Source organism: Meles meles, chromosome 20 (assembly GCF_922984935.1).
Source record: "Meles meles chromosome 20, mMelMel3.1 paternal haplotype, whole genome shotgun sequence".
Taxonomy (NCBI): Eukaryota; Metazoa; Chordata; class Mammalia; order Carnivora; family Mustelidae; genus Meles; species Meles meles.
In genome coordinates this window covers 11,636,510-11,660,929 of record NC_060085.1, presented here as the reverse complement: position 1 = coordinate 11,660,929, position 24,420 = coordinate 11,636,510, and the positions used below count along the sequence as shown (strand labels likewise).

Here is a 24,420-nt window from a genome sequence, read left to right as displayed (position 1 = left end):
AAAGTTGGGTATTCATTCTTTCTGATGGCTGTGTAATATTCCATTGTATATATGGACCTTATCTTCTTTAGCCATTCGTCCGTTGAAGGGGATCTTGCAAGCTCCTATTTTTACCTACATATGAACTTAGGTTGTTTGAGGGAAGGTGTAGAGGAAAATAAAATTGAGGAGATAAAAGATGAAGCCACAGATGTTCTAGACCAGCACTACTCAGTCCTGATTGAGCAGGGGAATCCCCCGGGATCTTGTCACAATGTGGATTCTGATTCAGCAAGTCTACCCAGGCACCCCTAAAACTGGCTGTTTTAAACATCAGTTATGTAGGACATTCAGCGAGTGGATTAATAAAGTATTAGCCTGTTATAATCGCTTCAGTTAGAGAATTTGAAATGCTTCCATACTTCCCCTGCTGCCACTGTCATCTGGAAATGCAGTCCTACTTCCAAAGTAGTTGTACTCCTATTGCCTCACTCAGAGTGTGGCCCATGGACCCGCACATTTCTTAGAACAGCTTTGAATGCAGAGCCCCAGGAGGAAGCATTTCAAATTCCTCGACTGAGGTAATTATAACAGGGTAATATTTCATTAATCCATTCACTGGATATTAAAGGCAATCACATTTCTGTGCTGTCACTGTGGTCATTGAATGCTGATTTTTTTCTCTTTCCTGCTAGTTATTTCACCCACATGGAATCAGGAAATCAAACACATGCTTCAGAATTTCTCCTCTTGGGATTTTCAGCAAAACCAGAGATTCAGTTCATGCTCTTTGGGCTGTTCTTGTGCATATACCTGGTTGCATTCACTGGGAACCTGCTCATCATCCTAGCCATCTGCTCAGACTCCCACCTCCACATGCCCATGTACTTCTTCCTCTCCAACCTGTCCTTCGCTGACATCTGTTTCATCTCCACCACAGTCCCCAAGATGCTGTTGAACATCCAGACTCAGAGAAAAGTTATCACCTATGCAGGCTGCCTAAGCCAGACATTTTTTTTCTTTGTGTTTGGATGTGTGGACAATTTACTCCTGACCGTGATGGCCTATGACCGCTTGGTGGCCATCTGTCACCCTCTGCACTACTCGGTCATCATGAACCCCCAGCTATGTGGGTTGCTGGCCTTGGGGTCTTGGTGCATCAGTGTCATGGGCTCCCTGTTTGAGACCTTGACCCTTTTGAGGCTGTCCTTCTGCACAAACATGGAAATCCCACACTTTTTTTGTGATCTTCCTGAAGTCTTGAAGCTTGCTTGTTCTGACACCCTCATCAATAATTTAGTGGTTTATATTGTGACTGTTGTCCTAGGTATTTTTCCTTTCTTTGGGATCCTCTTTTCTTATTCTCAGATTTTCTCCTCCATCCTGAGAATTTCACCAACCAGGGGCAAATATAAAGCATTTTCTACATGTGGGTCTCACCTCTCAGTGGTCTCCTTGTTTTATGGCACAGGCTTTGGGGTCTACCTCAGTTCCGCAGCAACTTCATCCTCTATGATGAGTCTGGTGGCCTCGGTGATGTATACCATTGTCACCCCCATGCTGAATCCCTTCATATACAGCTTGAGGAATAAGGACATGAAAGGGGCCCTGAACAGGCTCCTAGGAAGGGTGGTACCTCTCAGCATCAGGCCTGTTACAGGACACTCTTGAGTAGCTGGGCACACTAGATGGAGGTCCAGAGATCCTGGCTTTCTTCATCCAATTTTTATTTTGTCTTTATGTGTAAACATTTTAAAGCAGTTCTATCCTTGGGTCTGCCTTGTCTTCTCTATTTTTCCTTTAGGGTATATCTTGGGTTCTACTTTTGACTTTATAACCAATTGCTTTCACTTGGTGTGAATACAACCTTGTATTTTCTCAGTGATCTTTGGTAATGGTTTGGATTTCTTAAAAAAGTAATTCAGGAAGGGGAGACAAGATGGTGGGGAACTAGGAGGAGGCGCCATTTCAACCTGTACCCTAAAGTGAACTGATTACCTACCGAAGAACTCTGATCACCCATGAAATCAGCCTGAGATTAGAATTATACACTCCTGGATCTCTATGGGGGCAGAAGATGCCAGTGGGCAGGTAAAGCGGAGTGGGAACATGAGTGTGATATTGGAAGATAAACAAAAGGGGGAGGGAGCCACCAGAACCAACCCATTGGAAAGTAATACCCCAATACGAGAGTGCCCTGTGTCTGGGGACCAGCATTAACTTGGAGTCTGGTTGAAAGCACTCAAAAAGAGCAAAGGATTGAGGGGAAAATTGTAGGAATTGGGGCAGTTGAGGACAGGGGCTTAAGTCCCCAGACCCAGGACAGCCACTCCTGGCACTGAGCCAGAAAAAGTGCGGCAAAGAAACCAGGTCTTGGTCTCTGAGACGTGAACGCACCTGAGAGCGCCTGGGTGGCGGTTCCCATGAGGGGCTGGGAGCCTCACTAGCTGGCAGAAGCACAGCCTACACTGTGCTATCAGAGTCTGAGTTGCACCTGACACCTACCCCTGAGAGAGGTGCCTGTAGGCTCCAGCCTGCAGAACCACAGCCTTTTGCATTCTCCATGTATGCAGGCCACCAGACCAGAGTCTGAGTCATGCCCCACACCCTACCCTGAGAGAGGTGCGTGCAGGCACCAGCCTAGAGCTCTCAGACCCAGAAAGTATGAGCACTCCCAGCCTGGGCCAGTGGGAAAATCTCAGCATGCTATCACTGCTTGGGACCTTTCTGGAGGTGTGGAGCTGCCCAGACACCCACCACTGTTGTGGTTTTGGGTACAAGCAGGAGTTCCTGCGTCCCCAGGAACCGCGACTGGGAACGTGCTCTGTCAGCAGTGGAGGGGGAATTTATGTGCTCTGGAGAACCTAGAGGGGAACAGACTGAGGCTTCTCCCTGAGATTGAGATCTGGGTGCAGTTTGCTTTCCTCTAAACCTCCAAAAACCATCAAAAGCAATCAAGGCAAGAGAAAACCAACCAACCAACAAACAAAAAAACCTCCAGAGAACAAAACCCTGAAAAACCGGTTTCTTCAGATCCCCCCCCCCCTTGATGGGGGTGGGAGGATTTAACTCAGGGACACTGCCTGAAAACCCATGCGTCAGGCCCCTCCCCCAGAAAGCCAACCAAAAAAAAAAAAAAAAAAAGACAAGAGAACAACCACAACTACTTCATAGATACAACTTTTATTTTTAATTCATTCCCATTATTCTGGTTCATTTTTTATAGATAATTTTTAACTTATTTACCATCACAGTGATGTGTCCAGTATATCAAATTCCATAATAACCTTTTAACCTGAACTTTTTGATATATGTAACTGTGCTTTCTTTGGCTTTTCTATTTTTTAATTTTTTTAAATTTAATTTTAGTTTAGTTTAGTTTATTCTTTTTTAATTTTATTTTTTAATATTCATATAGGGTTAAGCTTCGGGGTATTCCCCTTTCCCCAATCAATGCTACCCCTATAGGTCAACCAATTTTTAAAAAAGATTTAATTTATTTATTTGATAGACAAAGATCACAAGTAGGCAGAGAGGAAGTCAGAGAGAGAGGAGGAAGCAGGCCTCCCACTGAGCAGAGAGCCAGATGTGGGGCTTGATCTCAGGACCCTGGGATAATGACCTGAGCTGAAGGCAGAGGCTTTAAACCACTGAGCCACCCAGGTGCCCCAGGTAAACCCATTTTTAATCCCCCTTTATCTTAGGAAAGTTGAGTCCTTTAATGAAGATATCACGACACATTCAGGAAGAATCAAAATAACCTTCCTCGCCCACACTGAGAATTTGTAACCACTCTCCCATCATTTTCTTCCACCAGTGTTTCTGTGTTTGTTCTAGTAGTGTATAAATCTTATACTTGGGGCTCTTTTTGATGAGGTTCTTTTTTGTTTTGCATATATATATATATATTTGTTTGTTTTGGCATATATATATATATATATTTTTTTTTTTCTTGTCTTTTTGTTTGTCTGTTTTTGTTTGTATACTTCATGAATCTTACCTTGGGGCCCATTTAGGCTGGGCCTTCTCTTTTATTTTATCTTTCTTTTTCTCCTGTCTCTCTCTTCTTTCTTTTTTCTCTCTTTCTTTTTTCTTTCGTTTGGGTGGGGACTCTTGATTGCTCAGAAGTGTTCCAGGGTGCACCTTGCCTGCACCATGTTCGATACATTCAGCTACATATGTTCAGCCATCTCTCACCAAAATGGCTAGGAGGAGGAATGCCCAACAGAAGAAAAATACAGAGGATAGGCCTTCTGCAACAGAGCTAATGGCTATCAACATAGACAATATGTCGGAAAGGGAATTCAAGCTAACAATTATCCAGGCAATAGTTAGGTTGGAGAAAGCCATGGATGACAAGTGGAATTGATTAGGGTAGACCTGAAAGCCAACAGGGATGATGTTCATAATGTTCTCAATGAGTTCCAATCTAATCTAAATTTCCTAAAACCTGGGGTAACTGAGACAGAAGAAAGAATTAGTGATCTGGAGGACAAACAGATTGAGAGAATGGAACAGGAGGAAGCCTGGAACAAACAGCTTAGAAGCCACAAAAACAGAATGAGGGAAATAAATGACACCATGAAGTGTTCCAATGTCAAAATTATTGGAATACACGAGGGGGATGAGAAAGAAAGGAGACTAGAAGATATAGTGGAACAAATTCTCCATGAAAATTTTCCCAGTCTCACGAATGGAACTAACGTTCATGTACTAGAGGCAGAATGGTCTCCCCCCAAGATTGTAGAATCTAGAAAGACCTCACGACACCAGATAGTAAGAAAGAGGAATCATAATTATGGACAGGATCTCTTGAAAGCAGCTCGGACAAAGAAGCTCCTTACATACAGAGGAAAGCCCATCAGAATAATGTCAGACCTGTCCAGAGAAACCTGGCAAGCCAGAAAGGGCTGGCAAGACATATTCAGGGCACTAAATGAGAAGAACATGCAGCCAAGAATACTTTATCCAGCAAGACTGACATTCAAAATGGATGGAGAGATAAAGAGTTTCCAAGACTAGCAAGGCTTAAAAGAGCATTCGACCACCAAAGCAACACTACAGGAAATATTAAGGGGGCTTATATAAAAGATGAAAAATCCTAAGAATATCATTGAACAGAAATATATGGAGACAATCTACAGAAAGAAAGACTTCAAAGTGAACATAATGTCAATAAAAATGTATCTATCAATAATCACTCTCAGTGTGAATGGCCTAAATGAGCCCATAAAATGACACAGGGTTGCAGATTAGATAAAATGACAGGACCCATCCATATGTTGTCTACAAGAGACCCATTTCACACCCAAGGATACACCCAGACTGAAAGTGAAGGGATGGAGAAGCATCTTTCATGCCAATGGGCCTCAAAAGAAGGCCGGGGTAGCGATTCTCATATCAGATGAATTAGATTTCAAACTAAAGACTGTAGTAAGAGGCTACATAATTTTTAAAGGGACTATCCACCAAAAAGATCTAACTATTGTAAATATCTATGCCCCAAAGAGGGGAGCAGCCAATTACATAAGAAAACTATTAATCAAGATAAAGAGTCATATTGATACGAATACAATAATAGTAGGAGATCTTAATACGCCTCTCTCAGAAATAGACAGATCATCGAAGCAGAAAATTAATAAAGAGATAAGAGCATTGAATGAAACATTGGACCAGATGGACCTCATCGACGTATACAGAACATTCCACCCGAAAACAACAGAATACTCATTCTTCTCAAGTGCACATGGAACCTTCTCCAGAATAGACCACATACTGGGTCACAAAGCAGGACTCAACCAATACCAAAAGACTGACATTATTCCCTGCATATTCTCCGATCACAATGCTTTGAAACTGGAGCTCAAATCACAAGGAAAAGTTCAGAAGGAACTCAAACACCTGGAAGCTAAAGACCACCTTGCTTAAGAATGCTTGGATCAACCAGGAGATCAAAGATGAACTTAAACAATTCATGGAAATCAATGAGAATGAAGACACTTCTGTCCAAAACCTATGGGATACAGCAAAGGCCGTTCTAAGGGAGAAATACATAGCCATCCAAGCCTCCCTCAAAAACATTGAAAAATCCAGAATACACCAGTTATCTCTACACCTTAAAGAACTGGAGAATCAACAACAAATCAAACCAACTCCACACGCAAGAAGGGAAATAATCGAGATTAGAGTAGAGATCAATGAGGTAGAAACGAGAGATACAGTAGAACGTATCAATGAAACTAGAAGCTGGTTTTTTGAAAGAACCGACAAGACTGATAAACCATTGGCCACACTAATCCAAAAGAAAAGAGAGAAAGCCCAAATTAATAAAATTATGAATGAAAAGGAAGAGATCACAACTAACACCAAGGAAACAGAAACAATCATCAGAAATTATTACCAACAGTTATATGCCAGTAAGCTAAGCAACCTAGATGAAATGGATGCATTCCTGGAAAACTATAAACTCCCAAAATTGAACCAGGAAGAAACTGACAACCTAAATAGACCCATATCTAGTAGCGAGACTGAAGGAGTGATGAAAAAACCTCCCAAAAAACAAGAGCTCAGAACCTGATGGATTCCCTGGGGAATTCTACCAGACTTTCAAAGAGAAGTAACACCTATTCTCCTGAAGCTGTTTCAAAAAATTGAAGCAGAAGGAAAACTTCCAGACTCTTTTTATGAAGCCAGCATTACCCTGATCCCCAAAACAGGCAATGACCACACCAAAAAGAAGAATTTCAGACCAATATCCCTGATGAATATGGATGCAAAGATTCTCCACAAGATCCTAGCAAATAGCAGCCAACAGCACGTTAAAAAGATTATCCAACATGACCAGGTGGGATTCATCCCTGGGTCACAAGGATGGTTCAACATTCGCAATCAAACAATGTGATAGAACAAATCAATAAGAGAAGAGAGAAGAACCGCATGGTCCTCTCAATTGATGCAGAAAGAGCATTTGACAAAATCCATCATCCGTTCCCGATTAAAACCCTTCAAGGTATAGGGATAGAGGGAACATTCCTGAACTCCATAAAATCTATCTATGAAAGACCCACAGCAAATATCCTCAATGGGAAAATGCTTGCAGCCTTCCCGTTGAGATCAGGAACACGACAAGGATGCCCACTCTCACCACTCTTGTTTAACATAGTATTAGAAGTCCTAGCAATGGCAATCAGACAACAAAAAGAAATAAAAAGTTTCCAAATGACAGTGAAGAAGTCAAACTCTCTCTCTTCGCAGATGACATGATTCTTTATATGAAAAACCCCAAAGATTCCTCCCCCAAACTACTAGAACTCATACAGCAATTCAGTAACATGGCAGGATACAAAGTCAATGTACAGAAATCAGTGGCTTTCTTATACACTAACAATGAAAATACAGAAAGGGAAATTAGAGAATCGATTCCATTTACTATAGCACCAAGAACCATAAGATACCTGGGAATAAACCTAACCAAAGAGGTAAAGGATCTGTACTTGAGGAACTGCAGAACACTCATGAAAGAAATTGAAGAAGACACAAAAGATTAAAGACCATTCCATGCTCTTGGATCGGTAGAAGAAACATTGTTGAAATATCTATACTGCCTAGAGCAATCTATACTTTTAATGCCATTCTGATCAAAATTCCACTGGTATTTTTCAAAGAGCTGGAGCAAAAAATCCTAAAATTTGTATAGAATCAGAAGAGACCCCGAATTGATAAGGAAATGTTGAACAAGAAAAACAAAACTGGGGGCATCACGTTGCCTGATTTCAAGCTTTACTACAAAGATGTGATCACCAAGACAGCATGTGTACTGGCATAAAAACAGACACATGGACCAGTGGAACAGACTCGAGAACCCAGATATGGACCCTCATCTCTATGGTCAAATAATCTTTGACAAAGTGGAAAAAATATACAGTGGGAAAAAGACAGTCTCTTCAATAAATTGTGCTTGGAAAATTGAACAGCTACATGTAGAAGAATGAAACTCGACCATTCTCTTACCCTGTACACAAAGAAATACTCAAAATGGATAAAAGACCTCAATGTGAGACAGTAATCCATCAGAATCCTAGAGGAGAAGAGAGGCAGTAACCTCTTCGATATCAGCCACAGCAACTTCTTTCAAGTTATGTCTCCAAAGGCAAAGGAAACAAAAGCGAAAATGAACTTTTGGGACTTCATCAAGATCAAAAGCTTCTGTACAGCAAAGGAAACAGTCAACAAAGCAAAGAGGCAACCCACAGAATAGGAGAAGATATTTGCAAATGACAGTATAGACAAAAGGCTGATATCCAGAACATCTCAAGCTCAATACACACAAAACAGATAATCATGTCAAAAATGGGCGGAAGACATGAATGGCATTTCTCCAGTGAAGACATACAAATGGGTATCAGACATATGAAAAAAGTGTTCATCAGCACTGGCTATCAGGGAGATTCAAATTAAAAACACATTGAGATACCAGCATACACCAGTTAGAATGGCCAGAATTAGCAAGACAGGAAACATGTGTTGGAGAGCATGCGGAGAAAAGGGAACCCTCTTCCCCTGTTGGTGGGAATGCAAGTTGGTGCAGCCACTTTGGAGAATAGTGTTGAGATTCCTTCATAAATTAAAAATAGAGCTTCCTTATGACCCTGCAATTGCACTACTATGTATTTACCCCAAAGATACAGATGGAATGACAAGAAGGGCCATCTGTACTCCATTGTTTAGAGTAGCAATGGCCATGGTCACCAAACTGTGGAAAGAACCAAGATGCCCCTCAATGGACGAATGGATAAGGAAGATGTGGTCCATATACACTATGGAGTATTATGCCTCCATCAGAAAGGTGAATACCCAACTTTTGTAGCAACATGGACGGGACTGGAAGAGATTATGCTGAGTGAAATAAGTCAAGCAGAGAGAGTCAAGTATCATATGGTTTCACTTATTTGTGGAGCATAACAAACAACATGGAGGACATGGGGAGATGGCGAGGAGAAGGGAGTTGAGGGGAATTGGAAAGGGAGTTGAACCGTGAGAGAGTATGGACTCTGAAAAACGTTCTGAGCATTTTTAGGGGGAGGGGTGTGGGAGGTTGTGGGATCCAGGTGGTGGGTATTATGGAGGGTATGTATTGCATGTAACACTGGGTGTGGTGCGTAAATAATGAGTTTTGTTACTCTTAAAAGAAATAAAAAAATAATTAAAAAGAATAACCCAAAAATCCCCCATGGGGAAAAAAATGTAACTCAGGGGTGCCTGTGTGGCTCTGTGCGTTAAAACCTTTGTCTTTGGCTCAATTCATGATCCCACAGTCCTGGGATCGTGCTCAGCAGGGAGCCTGCTTCCTCCTTTCTCTCTGCCTACTTGTGATCTCTGTCTGTCAAATAAATAAATAAAATCTTTTTAAAAAATTAACTCAAATATCACTTATCTAATATTTATCTTCACTGTGATGAGATGTGTGTCTATTTTGGAAATATCCTGAAAACTCATTTACAGAGATGTTTTCTCAGGTCAAATGAGTAAAATCAATACGAAGATCTGACTCCCTTTTTATCCTGATCTTACTCATTTTCCTTCTAGGCACATCCAATTAGTAAATTTCTCTTCTTATCCACAGTATAGATTCCTCTAAGATTTTTTAATTTATTTGACAGAGATCACAAGTAGGCAGACAGGCAGGCAGAGAGAGGGGAATAAGCAGGCTCCCCGCTGAGCAGAGAGCCCAATGCGGGGCTCCATCCCAGGACTCTGAGATCATGACCTGAGCCGAAGGCAGAGGCTTTAACCCACTGAGCCACCCAGGTGCCCCTAGATTCCTTTAATGTCAGAACTGTCTCCTTCCTATCTTTGAAACTGCCTTGCCTAGTACAGTTCTCAGAATGGAGTTTATGCCTAGTGAATATTTGTTGAGCAAAAACCAGATGGGTGGATGTTAAATATAGTCAGAGCCAGGAAATAAATAATGTATTGATTTAATGAAAGCATTCAAATTAGAAAATAAATTTTGTGGGTTTTTTCCTGTTTGTTCTTAGCAGCCTTCATGCCCTGTGTGGATATTAAGGTGGGGATTGAATTCACAACCCTGAGATCAAGACCTGAGCTGAGATTAAGAGTTGGATGCTTAACCCACTGAGCCACCCAGGTGCCCCTCCTTATTGGTTTTGATTCCACTTTTATAATATAACAGCTTTTTATTTTATAGGATTTGTGTTTTCTCATTCTCCTATCTTGACACCAATTTAGCCTTAAGCCAATTTCACAAATTTTATTTTTTAGAATGTCTTTTTTTAATGTAAAATATTTACATTGGGCTAAACCTTGTCAACAATAAATCAAATTCAGGGTATGGTCGATATCCTGGAGTAGTCATATTTAGATGGCTGGATCATCACATCAGTTGTGAACAGCCAGTGGACTCTTGTTGTAAATCCAAGCAATGGCAGATGTTCTAAGCTTTCCCCTGAAGGGATTTGAGGGATGCAGAGAATGAAGACAATAGGCATCTTGAGGACACTGCTTCTTTGCAGACATTGACTCCATTTCAAATTTTTTATTAGTTTCAGAGGTGGAATTTAGTGATTCATCAGTTGCATATAATGCCCAGTGTTCATTACATCTAGTGCCTTCTTTAATGCCCATCACCTAATTAATCCATACCCCAACCCCTCCCCTCCAGCATATTTATTTCTTAGAGCTCACCATCTTCCTGTCAATTTTCATCTTATTTTATTTTTCCTTCCATTCCCCTCTGTTCATTTATTTTGTTCTTAAATTCCACATATGTGGGGAATCATATGGTATTTGTCTTTCTCTGATGGACTTATTTCACTTAGCATAATAAAAATAAATATATATAATATATTTCATTCTTTTGAATATATATTATATATGTAATATATATTATATATGAAATATATGATGGAATATATATATTCAAAAAGAATGAAATATATGTAATACATATCATATTTCATATATATAATATATATTCTAAAATAATGAAATATATAATATATATTTCATTAATATATTTCATATATATGAAATATATGAATATATTATATTATATATATGAAATATATACATGAAATATATTTCATATATTTCATCATATATTTCATATATATATTATATATGTATTTCATTCTTTTTTTTTTAAATTCGTTTATTTGTTTATTTACAGCATAACAGTGTTCATTGTTTTGGCATCACACCCAGGGCTCCATGCAGTACGTGCCGATCCCTATTACCCACCACCTGTTTCCTCAACCTCCCACTCCCCTCCCCCCCGCCCCTTCAAAACCCTCTGGTTGTTTTTCAGAGTCCATAGTCTATCATGGTTCATCTCCCTTTCCAGTTTCCCTCAACTCCCTCTCCTCTCCATCTCCCCATGTCCTCCATGTTATTTGTTATGTTCCACAAATAAGTGAGACCATATGATACTTGACTCTCTCTGCTTGACTTATTTCGCTCAGCATAATTTCTTCCAGTCCCGTCCATGTTGCTACAAAAGTTGGGTATTCATCCTTTCTGATGGAGGCATAATACTCCATTGTGTATATGGACCACAACTTCCTTATCCATTCATCCGTTGAAGGGCGTCTTGATTCTTTCCACATTTGGGCGACCGTAGCCATTGCTGCAATAAACATTGGGGTACAGATGGCCCTTCTTTTCACTGCATCTGTATCTTTGGGGTAAATACCCAGCAGTGCAATTGCAGGGTCATAGGGAAGCTCTATTCTTAATTTCTTCAGGAATCTCCACACTGTTCTCCAAAGTGGCTGCACTAACCTGCATTCCCACCAACAGTGTAAGAGGGTTCCCCTTTCTCCACATCCTCTCCAACACACGTTGTTTCCTGTCTTGCTAATTTTGGCCATTCTAACTGGTGTCAGGTGGTATCTCAATGTGGTTTTAATTTGAATCTCCCTGATGGTTAGTGATGATGAACATTTTTTCATGTGTCTGATAGCCATTTGTATGTCTTCATTGGAGAAGTGTCTGTTCATATCTTCTGCCCATTTTTTGATATGATTATCTGTTTTGTGTGTGTTGAGTTTGAGAAGTTCTTTATAGATCCTGGATATCAACCTTTTGTCTGTATATATGAAATATATGAATATATTATATTATATATATGAAATATATACATGAAATATATTTCATATATTTCATGTATATATTTCATATATATATTATATATGTATTTCATTCTTTTTGAATATACATATTCAAAAGGAATGAAATTTACAATGATGTGGATGGAACTAGAGGGTATTATGCTAAGTGAAATAAGTCTATATATATATATAATATTCTCTGTCTCTCTCTATATATACATAGATACATCTATGTATATATATAATATTCATTTCCTTTCCTGAGAGAAAAGCGACAACTGTAAACTTGTCTGACCACCTAAACCAGATATGAGGTGGATCGGGGGATTCTGGGAGATGAACACACCTGACTCTGATACTGACAACAGACAACACACAAATGTGTCTACAGACCAAGACAGACAACATCAATAACTGGAATCTAGTTACAGATCAGACTCTCTGGGCCACCTTTGTATGTCAAATTAGTAGTAGCACTTCCCAAGCTATGACAGTAAAACATTTCCACAGATATTTTCCAGTGTCCTCTAGAGTCAAAATCATCCTGATTGAGAACCACTGGCCTGTCTGTTGCATTCAAGTCAAAGCATATGGGTTCATAATGACCTAGTTCATAATTCTGGGTTGATCACTCAACCATTACAAATCATGTTTCTACAAGTGTGGAATGAGGCTTTTCCAAAATGGCTTTTGCAAAAAATAAATGAGACAATCCATATAAGATTTTGAGCTCAGCCCATGGTGCCTTAAAAGGTCTGAATAGTTTTCTTATAATAATACCAAATGTTTTACAAATTAAGGAGCAAATGTTAACTTTTTACCTGTATTGTAAACACAAAACTCTTAATTCATTTGTCAAAAGAATAATGAATCCATAGATTGTTATGTCCATGTTTTTATAGCAAAGACACACTTTTGCTTGTGAAGAAGGAAGACCAATTTTCTATCAGCGATGTGGGCTGCTGGCCTTGGGGTCTTGTTGACCAGAGAGAGAGTTGCTGACCAAGTGAGAGAGTTGTGCTCTCACCACAAGTCAATGTTCTAGGGTCCCAAAGGATATGGTCAAGGCAGGTTCCTCAGTCTTAGATTTGGAAAAAACTTTCACTCAGGGCTGTGGAAAGTTTCAGTGTTAGAGCTCCAAAAACCAGGAGAGTTCAGGGAGGAGTAAGAAATATTGGATGCACCTGAATTCTAACCTTGGGATTAGAGGTCTCTTGGGAACAGAGAATCTACAGGAAAAAATTCCACTCTGTCGGGACAAGTCCCAATGGGGAGATGTGATGAGGGGTTGGAGTAATAGAAAATGTGTCTAATGAGCAGAGATAGGGAACAGATACAGAAAACAAAAGGATCTGTAATATCTCCTCTGATGAAGCCCCTGGTCATGTTCAACCTTGAGCTGGAGGAGACATGGTTTTGCATTTGGATTCCCAAGTCTACTGGGGGACCCATGCTTCTCTCCTTCCTGCTGTAATGTCTGGGAACAGAGCTTCAGTCTCCATCATCAAGGATTCAGGTAGGAATCTGGACCTCCACATGGAGACCTTCCTCTCAAAGACCCCATTCCAATATCTCAGAGTTCAGCAGGTATTTCAGGAAAAGGTCAGAGAGAATGGAAGCTGGAAACTTTTACCTGAGGTCACCTGAGAAGCTAACCAACCTAACCCAGAACCAAGAGATCACTGCGTTTGTTGATACAGTGAACTCATTCAGTTCTAGTCAATTTATTTAATATGTAAAAAAGAAATGTCTATTGAACTTAGCATGAAACTGATTTGGTATGCACCCTGACTATGCATGATGCACTGATATATTCTATTATGCCTTATTTATTTTATTCTATTCTTACAAATCACTCTGACTCCACAAGGGGCTCTAATCTCAGAATCTGGAAAACATTACACCCCCTGTCTACATTCATGTGCCAGCAGCTCCCTGCTCTGTTCTCTCTCTCATTACTGACAACTTCTGTGAGTGATGTGGTTTTGGAATATAGGTAAGGTTCAGTGGGTTAGAGTACATAGACAGCAATGGAGAAAGAATTATTGAGATGTCTTTGTGCAAAACAGTGGTTTATTAAAGCACGTGTACAGGACCCATGGGCAGAAAGAGCTGCTGCACTAGAGGCTTGAATAGTTGTGATTATATACTGGGGAGTTGGGGCAAGTAAGGAAAAGGGAGGCTTCAAAAGAACTTTCATAGGCTACAGAGGAACAACCTAAAAGATACCTGAAACCTTGACATTGTCAAGTTAAGGTTATTTTCTGCTCTAGCAAGATATTAACATTAAGATGTTTGGGAGATTCCTGGAAGAATGTCACTCATATCTCACCCAAGTGTGGAGGGTAAGGTGAGGTTGCAGGGTGTCAGCTTATGCTTTGTCTTCAGCTAGCCTTCTGCTCCCTCATCATGAGCACAGATTCTCTCATTACTTCATCCAACATGTATTTATTCCTACTGTTCCCAACCAAACTACTGGGGATAAAGTGTTGGAGTATGTATAACGTGCCACAGGCACTCACAGTCTATCAAGGAAGTATACATAGAATTAAAAAAAGTTACACAGTGATAACCCTTATCTCTACATTATTGCAAGAGGAAGTTCCATTTTCTGCAGATATGTTAAAAAAAAGTTCTGTGAAAAAAAAAAAAGTTCTGTGAAGGCAGTCACTCCTTGCAGGCTGAAAGAGGTGATGGGATTTTGAAGATAGACAGGAGGTGCATATTCCATAATAGACCAATGGGAAACTTCAAGCAGAGGGTGGCAGGTGTATGGAGGCTCTGAGCTTGGAGATTGCATATTCAGATGAAGCTACAAGTCGAGTTCAGTGTTTGTAACATCAATGTATATGAGATGGCATGAGTAGGAAGCTGGTAAGTCAGTCAGGGGATGCAAGCCAAGCCTTGCAAGCAATGGAATTTGGGGTTCTGTCTCCAGCAGGAAGTCACCAGGAAGAGGTTAAGTGGGAGAGTTAGTAACTCAAATGCAATATAGAAATATCTCTCTGGGTAAATGTAAATATTGCTTTAGGGTTCCAGCCTTTGGGAGGTGCAGAGCCAGCAAGGAAATGAAAGAAGGCTGTGGACTTGGGGACCCAGAGGTAAGGAAGCAATGGGGTTACTGGAGAGAAGAAAAGACTTCCAAGTTTCATCATCAGTGATAAGCACTCATTATCAAGAGGAGGAAACTATGCTAAGCTCTTATATTCAACTAAGTATGTCAGTTGCTTCAGGAGGATGAACATCTCTAGCCCTACTATTTGGGGGGAATATATTAACATTTAGAATAATTTGGTTGGAACTTCAAGTTCAAATAGTAAACACACATAGGTTCAGAATTCAAAACATGACTTTCTAGTTCTAAAAGTTTTGTATGTCTTATCATTTAGAAAAATTCTTTTAGCAAATAATCTTAAAATCCCCCACTTTTGTCAAACCATGAGTACTTCCCTTTGTGAATTGTGGGTGTCTTTCTTTTACTTGTCATTCTGGTGGGATGTTCAATCAATCAGATGTCTGATAATGTAAAGACAGCTTTACTTTTTCTTTTGGGTAGACCGCTTTTTTTTTCATTTTTTAATTATTATTTTTTTTAGCACTTTAAATTTATTTATTTATTTTCAGTGTAACACTACTCATTGTTTTTGCACCACACCCAGTGCTCCATGCAATACGTGCCCTCTCTATTACCCTCCACCTGGTTCCCAAACCTCCCACCCCCCACCCCTTCAAAACCCTCAGGTTGTTTTTCAGAGTCCATAGTCTCTCATGGTTCATCTCCCCTTCCAATCTCCCGCCACAATCGCCAAACTGTGGAAAGAACCAAGATGCCCTTCAATGGACGAATGGATAAGGAAGATGTGGTCCATATACACGATGGAGTATTATGCCTCCATCAGAAAGGATGAATACCCAACTTTTGTAGCAACATGGACGGGATTGGGTAGACTGCTTTTTAAAAAAAATATATATTTTTTCAGTGTTCCAAGATTCATTGTTTATGCACCACACCCAGTGCTCCTTGCAATACATTCCCTCCTTAATACCCACCACCAAGCTCATCCATTCCCCACCCTCTCCCCTCCAAAACCCTCAGTTCGTTTCTCAGAGTCCACTCTCTCTCATGCTTCGTCTCCTCCTCTGATTTCCCCCAATTCAATTTTCCCTTCCTTCTCCTAATGTCCTCTATGTTATTCCTTAGGCTCCACAAGTAAGTGAAACCATATGGCTTTCTCTTCTTGACTTACTTCACTCAACATAATCTCTTCTGGTCCCATCCATATTGATACAAAAGTTGGGTATTAGGGAATGGGAGAAGATATTTGCAAATGACACTACAGACAAAGGGCTGATATTCAAGATCTGTAAAGAACTCCTCAAACTCAACACTCAAAATAGACTGCTTTTTGCTGCTTTTTTATTCTGGGCATCTAGGTGCTGTAACTGGGGTTGAAGTGTTGTCACAACCAAGGACATTGGCTCCTCCTCAACATCTCTGGGGCCACCTGACCTAATTAGATCATTCTTCTCACCTTCCTCAAAGGTTTTGGAACTGATTTTTTGTTTCTTTAAAAACGGTACACAAAATGATCATATTAAAATGGACGTCCATGATTAAATGCTCACAGAAGACTTAACTCCTGGAATTTGGATGCAGTTTTACATTTTTAGGGGAAAGACCATCTGATGTCAACAGCTTGCATTGTATCACTCTTTGGGTAATTATTTTGTTTGACTGTAAAAATAGCTTGGTAATGATTTTTAAAATAATAAATGAAGAAATGAAAAGCAGAATGGTGAAGGGGAGTGGGAGATACAGGCTTCCATTTAAAGAATGAATGAGTCACAGGAATAAAAGGTACAGCCTAGGGAATATAGTCAGTGATATTGTCATAGGATTTTGTGGTGACAGATGCAACTCCACTCATTTTGAGTATGGCATTATGTTTAAACTTGTTAACAAAATCACTGTGTTGTAGACCCAAAACCAATGTAACTTTGTGTATTAACCACATTCAAATACTAAAAGTTATTTTAAAAACTTCCTTTTTAGTCTTTAAATTTAATTAACATATAATGTGTTATTGGTTCCAGAGGTGGAGGTCAGTGATTCATTGTTCTTATATAATATCCAGTTCTCAATACATCACATGCCTTCCTTAATGCCTATCACCCAGTTACCTCATCCCCTACCTCCTTTCCCCCCAGCAACCCTCAGTTTATTTCCTAGAATTCAGCATCTTTTATGGTTTGTCTCCCTTTCTGGTTTTGTCTTATTTTACTTTTCCCCATGATTCTCTGTTTTGTTTCTTAAATTCTATATATCAGTGAGGCCATATAATAATTGTCTGTCTGATTGACTTATTTCCCTTAGCTTAATACTATCTAGTTCCATCCATGTTGTTGCAAGCGGCAAGATTTCCTTTTTTTCTATGGCTGAGTAGTATTCCATTGCGTGTGTGTGTGTGTATGCCATATATATATATATATATATATATATATATATATATGCCATATATATATATATATATATATATATATATATATATATATGCCACATCTTCTTTACCATTCATCTGTTGCTATACATCTCTGCTCTTTCCATAGTTTGGGTATTATGGACATTGCTGCTCTAAATATTGGTGTGTAGGTGCCCCCTTGGATCACTTCATTTGTATCTTTGGGGTAAATACCCAGTAGAGAAATTGCTGGGTCATAGGGTAGCTCTTTTTTCAACTTTTTGAGGAACTTTCATATTGTTTTCCAGAGTGGCCGCACCAGTTTGCATTCTCACCAACAATCTCAGAGTGTTCCCTGTTCTCCACATCCTTGCTAACATCTGCTGTTTCCTGACTTGTTAATTTTAGCCATTGTTACCAGTGTGAAGTGGTATCTCATTGTGGGTTTTTTTTTCACTTTTTAAAATTTCTTTTCAGCATAACAGTATTCATTGCTTTTTTGCACCACACCCAGTGCTCCATGCAATACGTACCCTCCCTATTACCCACCACCTGGTTCCCCAACCTCCCATCCCCCGCTCCTTCAAAATCCTCAGGTTGTTTTTCAGAGTCCATAGTCTTTCATGGTTCATCTCCCCTTCCAATTTCCCTCAACTCCCTTCTCCTCTCCATCTCCCCTGATGCCAAGTGATGTGGAGAATTTTTACATGGATCTGTGGCCATTTTTATGTCTTCTTTAGTGAAATGTCTGCTCATATCTTCTGCCCATTTCTTGATTAGATTATTTATTCTTTATGTGTTGAGTTTGATTGGTTCTTTATAGATTTTGGATACTAGCCCTTTAACTGTTATGTTATTTGCAAATATCTCCTCCCATGCCATTGGCTGTCTTTTGGTTTTGTTGACTGTTATCTTTGCTGAGCGAAAGATTTTTATCTTGGTGAAGTCCCAATAATTCATTTTTGCCTTTGCTTCCCTTGCCTTTGGAGATGTGTCTAAGAAGAAGTTGCTGTAGCCAAGATCATAAAGTTTGCTACCTGTGCTCCCTTCTAGAATATTGATAGATTCTTGTCTCACATTTGGGTTTTTTATCTATTTTGAGTCTATTTTTGTGTATAGGATAAGGAAATGATCCAGTTTCATTCTTCTTCATGTGGTTGTCCAATTTTCCCAGGACCATTCATTGAAGACTTCTTTTTTTCCATTGGATATTCTTTTTTGCATGGTTGAGATTAGTTGACCACAGAGTTAGGGGTCCATTTCTGGGTTCTCTATTCTGTTCCATTGTTTTATGTGTCTGTTTTTGTACCAGTACCATGCTGTCTTGGTGATCAAAGTTTTGTGATATAGCTTGAAATCAGGCATTGTAATGCCACCAGTTTTGGTTTTCTTTTTCAACATTTCCTTGGTCAATCACGGTCTTTTCTGGTTCCATACAAATTTTAGGATTATTTGTTCCAGCTCTGTGAAATAAGTTGATGTTATTTTGATAGTGATTGCATTGAATGTGTAGATTGCTCTAGGAAGCATAGACACTTTAACAATATTTATTCTTCTGATCCATGAGCATGGAACATTTTTCTATTTCTTTGTGTCTTCCTCAATTTCTTTCATTAGTGTTCTATAGTTTTCTGAGTAGTGATCATTTTCCTCTTTGGTTAGGTTTGTTCCTAGGTATCTTATGGTTTTGAGGGAAATTGTAAAATTGAACAACTCTTTAACTCTTCTTTCTTCTGTCTCATTGTTAGTGTATAGAAATACAACTGATCTCTGTGCATTGATTTTATATCCTGTCAATTTGTTGAATTCCTGTATGAATTGTAGCAATTTAGGGGTATAGTCTTTTGGGTTTTCCACATAGACTAACTTCTCATCTGCAAAGAGTGAGAGGATGACTTCTTCTTTGCCAGTTGGATGGCTTTTATTTCTTTGTGTTGTCTGATTGCTGATGCTAGAACTTCTAGTACTATGTTGAACAGCAGTGACTAGAGTAGACATCCCTGCTATGTTCCTGACTTTAGGGGAAATGCCCTCAGTTTTCCCTGCTGAGAATGATATTTGCTGTGGGCTTTTCATCACGGATTTTATTATATAGAAGTATATTCCCTCTATCCTTACACTGTGAAGAGTTTCAATCAAGAAAGAATGCTGTTCCTTGTAAAATGTTTTCTGCATCTATTGAGAAGATTATATAATTCTTATTTTTTATTTATGTAGTGTATCACATAGATTGATTTGTGGATGTTGAGCCAATCTTGTAGCTGAAGAATAAATCCCGCTTCATTATAGTGAATAATCTTTTTAATCTACTGTTGGATCCCATTGGTTAGTATTTTGGTGAGCATTTTTGCATCCATTTTCATCAGGGATATTGGTCTGTAATTCTCCTTTTTGGTGAGATCTTTGGCTTTGGGATCAAGGTCACACTGGTCTCACAAAAATGTTTGAATGTTCAACTGCCATTTCTGTTTTTTTGAAGCAGTTTCAGGAGAATCGGTATTAATTCTTCTTTACACAAATCATGAATCATGGAACACTACCTCAAAAACTAATGAGGTAGTGAATAATGTCTAACATAACATAAATTTTTTTTGAAGAATTCCCCTGGGAAGGCATCCAGCCCTGGGCTCTTGTTTATTGGGAGATTTTTAAAATATTGATTCAATTTCTTTGCTGGTTATGGGCCTATTCAGGCTTTCTATTTCTTCTTGTTTCAGTTTTGGTAGTTTATACTTCTCTAGGAATGCATCCATTTTTTCCAGATTGCCTAATTTGTTGGCATATAGTTGCTCATAATATGTTTTTAGAATTATTTCTTCAGTGTTGTTGTGATCTCTCTTTTTTCATTTATGATTTTTTTATTTCAGTCCTTTCTCTTTTCTTTTTGATAAGTCTGGCTTGGAATTTATCAATCTTATTAATTCTTTCAAAGAACAATCTCTTAATTATGATATAGTGTCCTCCCTCACCTCTTACTAGATTCTTTGGTTTAAAATCTAATATATCTGATATAAGGTTTGCCACTCCAGCTTGCTTTTGATGTCCATTAGCATGATAAATCATGTTCCACTCCCTTACTTTAAATCTGGAGGTGTCTTTGGGTCCAAAATTTGTCTTTGATAGACAGCATGTGCATGGCTCTTATTTTATTTAATCCAATCTGATATCCTGTGTGTTTTGATTGGGGAATTTAGCCCATTTACATTCAGAGTAACCACCGCAAGATATGAATTTAATGCCATTGTATTGACTGTAATGTGACTGTTTCTGTATATTGTCTCTGTTCCTTTCTGGACTATGTTACCTTTGGGCTCTCTTTGCTTAAAGGATCCCCTTTAATATTTCTTTCAGGCCTGGCTTGGTGGTCACAAATTCTTTTAGCTTCTCTTTGCTCTGGGAGCTTTTTAAAATCTCTCCTATTTTGAATGACATCCTAGGTGTATAAATTATTCTTGTTGCATATTTTTCTCATTTAACACCCTGAATATATCTTGCCAGTCTTTTCTGGCCTGCCAGGACTCTGTGGATAGGTCTTCTGTGAGGAGGTTTTGAACTTCTTGTCCCAATCTTCTTTCAAGATTTTTTCTTTGTCTCTGAGATTTGCAAGTTTCACTGTTATGTCAGGGTGTTGGCTCATTTTTATTGTTTTGGAGAAGAGTTCTCTTTGCCTCCTGGACTCGAATGCCTATTTTCTTCCTCAGACTTGGGAACTTCTCTGCTATAATTTGCTCCAATATACCTTCTGCCTCTCTCTTTCTTTCCTCTTCTGGGATTCCAATTATTCTCATATTGTTTCACTTTGTGTTATCCCTTATCTCTCAAATTCCCTTCTTGTGGTCCAGTAGTTGAGTAGTTATCTCTCTTTTTGTCACCTTCTTTCTTCTCCATCATTTAGTATCTACATCACTAATTCTTTCTTCTGCCTCATTTATCCTAGCACTTAGAGCCTACATTTTTTATTGCATTTCATTAATAACCTCTTTGAATTTGACTTGTTTAGATTTTAGTTCTTTTATTTCTCCAAAAATGGATTCTCTAGTGTTTTCTATGTTTTTTTTTTAAGCCTAGCTAATATATTTGTAATTGTTATTCTGAATTCTAGTTATGACATCTTATGTCCATACTGATTAGGTCCCTGGCAGTCAGTACTGCCTCTTGTTCTCTTTTTTGAGGTGAGTTTTTCTGTTTTATCATTCTTTCCAGAAAGAGTAGATAAACAAGAGAACAAAATACTAAAACAACAACGACTGCAGAGAAATATACTCTAAGCAATCAGAAGAGACCCAAACCCAATAAATAAATAAATAAATAAATAATTTGAAAAATTAAAAGAAAGAAAAGCAAGAGAGAATATAATAAAAAAGGTGAACAGAATAGAGCAGAACACTAGATCTTGTTTGTGTTTTGGCCTGTTTGTTAAAAAACTGGATTCCAAAATTGTAAAGAAAGAAAAACTTATGTATGTACAAAAATAAAATTAACCACAAGAGAATAGAATGTAATTTTAAAAATGAAAATTAAGGGACAAGAAAAAACAAAAGAGAAAAAAATAACAACAACAAAAGGAAGAGATATAAACAGACAGGTGAACAGAGAAGAGCAATACACACACCATATCTTGGATGTATTTTTGTTGGTTTGTTATAGGAAACTATATCTTAAAATTGTAAAGAAAGGGGTGCCTGGGTGCCTGTCTTTGGCTCACGTCATGATCTCATGGTCTTGGAATCGACCCCTGCCTTGAGCTCACTGCTCAGAGGGAAGAATGCTTCTCCCTCTCCCATTCCCCCCTGCTTGTGTTCCCAATATCACTGTCTCTCTCTCTCTCTGTCAAATAAATAAATAAAAACTTAAAAAAACAGAGGGGAGTCAAGATGGCGGGGAAGTAGGAGGAGGCACCATTTCAACCTGTACCCTAAAGTGAGCTGATTACCTACCAAAGAACTCCGACCACCCATGAAATCAGCCTGAGATCAGAATTACACACGTCTGGATCTCTACTGGAGCAGAAGACTACAGTGGCAGGTAAAGCAGACTGGGAATGTCCGACTGATATCAGAAGATAAACAAAAGGGGGAAGGAGCCACCAGAGGTGACCGATCGGAAAGTAACACCCCAACACGAGAGTGCTCTGCGTCTGGGGACCAGCATTAACTTGGAGTCTGGTTGAAAGCACTCAAAAAACAAACAGCAAAGGATCGCGGGGGGTAATAGTGGGAACCTGGGCAGTTAGGGTCAGGGACCTAAGTCCCCGGACCCAGGACAGCCTCCCCTGGCACGGAGCCAGAGAGAGTGCAGTGGAGAAATCAGGTCTCCGTCCCTGAGCAGCCAGTGCACCTGACGCCAGCGTGCCCGAGAACGAGTGGGGTCTGGCTCCCGTGAGGGGCTGGGAGCCTGGCCAGACGGCAATCCTGAAACGCGGGCGTCCCACACCCTCCCTTGGGATAGGTGCTCATAGGCGCTAGCCTGGAGCTCTGGCAGCCTGAAAAACCAGACATTCCCAGCCCGGGACAGCGGGAAAATCTCAGTGTGCAATCTCTGCTCCGAACCTCTCTGGCAGTCTGGAGCTGCCCAGACAGCCACCGCTGCCCTGGTTTTGGGTACAACGAGGAGCTCCTGCATCCCCAGGGACAGTGACTCAGAACCGATTCTGCCAGCAGCTTTTGCAAAACAGTCTGAGGCTTCTCTCTGAGAGGGAGGTCAGGGTGCTGTTTGCTCTCCTCTAAACCTCCAAAAACCATCAAAAGCTGTCAAGGCGAGAGAAAGCAGATGAAAGAACATAAAAACCCCCAGAGAACAAAAGGCTGAAAAAAACAGTTTCCTGAAAAAAAAAAAGAGCTCACCCCCTTGAGGGGAGCAGGAGGACCTAACTCAGGGAACATCATTGTCTGAAAACCCACGTGGCAGGCCCCTCCCCCAGAAAACCAACCAGGAAGGAAGAAAAAAAAAAAAAGACTACAAGAGAACAACCACCACTACTTCATAAATACAACTTTTATTTTTAACTCTTTACCAATATTCTGGTTCTTTTTTTTTATACATACAGATAATTTTTTAACCTATTTACCATCACACTGAGATGTCCAGTACATCAAATTCTTTAATAACCTTCTAACCTGAACTTTTTGATACATACACCCGTGTTTTTCTTTTGTTTTTCTATTTTTTTAATTCTTTTTTAATTTTAACTTAGTTTAGTCTAGTTTATTCTTTTTTAATTTTTATTTTCTACTATACATATAGAGTTAAACTTCAAGGTAATCCCCTTTCCCCAATCAATGCTACCCCTATAGGCAAACCAGTTTCTAATCCCCCTGTAACTTAGGAAAGTTGAGTCCCTTAACAAAAACATCAAGATACCTTCAGAAAGAATCAAAATAACCTTCCTCACCCACACTGAGAATCTATAACCATTCTTCCAATTTTTCCTTCTGTCAGTGTTTCTGTGAATTTGTGCTTGTCCTGATAATATATAAACCTTATACTTGGGGTTCTTTCTGATGAGGTTCTTCCCTTTTTTTTTTTTTTTTTTTTTGCTTATATACATATTTTTTTCTCTTGTCATATACTTTTATCACTCTTTTTGTCTGTCTGTTTTTGTTTGTATACTCCACAAATCTTACCTTGTGGCCCATTTGGGCTGAGCCTTCTCTTTTATCTTCCCTTTTTTTCCTATCTCTCTCTCTCTTTTTTTTTCTTTTTTCTTTCCCCCTTTTTTTTCTCTTTCTTCTACTCTATTTCTTTTTCTTATCGTTTTTCTCTCATTTGGGTGGGGAATCCTGATTGCACAGAAGCGTTCCAGGGTGCACATTGACTGCACCACAATCAATAAGTCCAGCTGCATCTGTTTAGTC

At 39.3% G+C, this 24,420-nt stretch overlaps 1 protein-coding gene across 1 annotated transcript; it reads left to right on the top strand.

The window, feature by feature from the left end:
* The first annotated feature begins 687 nt into the window (after positions 1-687).
* Positions 688-1,650, top strand: LOC123933003 (olfactory receptor 7C1-like). Its single transcript, XM_045991842.1, has one exon. The coding sequence runs from the start codon at positions 688-690 to the stop codon at positions 1,648-1,650; it is 963 nt and encodes a 320-aa protein (XP_045847798.1).
* The last annotated feature ends 22,770 nt before the right edge of the window (positions 1,651-24,420 follow it).

Coding starts and splice junctions, on each gene's coding strand:
- LOC123933003 (XM_045991842.1), top strand. CDS start 688: ATGGAATCAGGAAATCAAACACATGCTTCAGAATTTCTCCTCTTGGGA.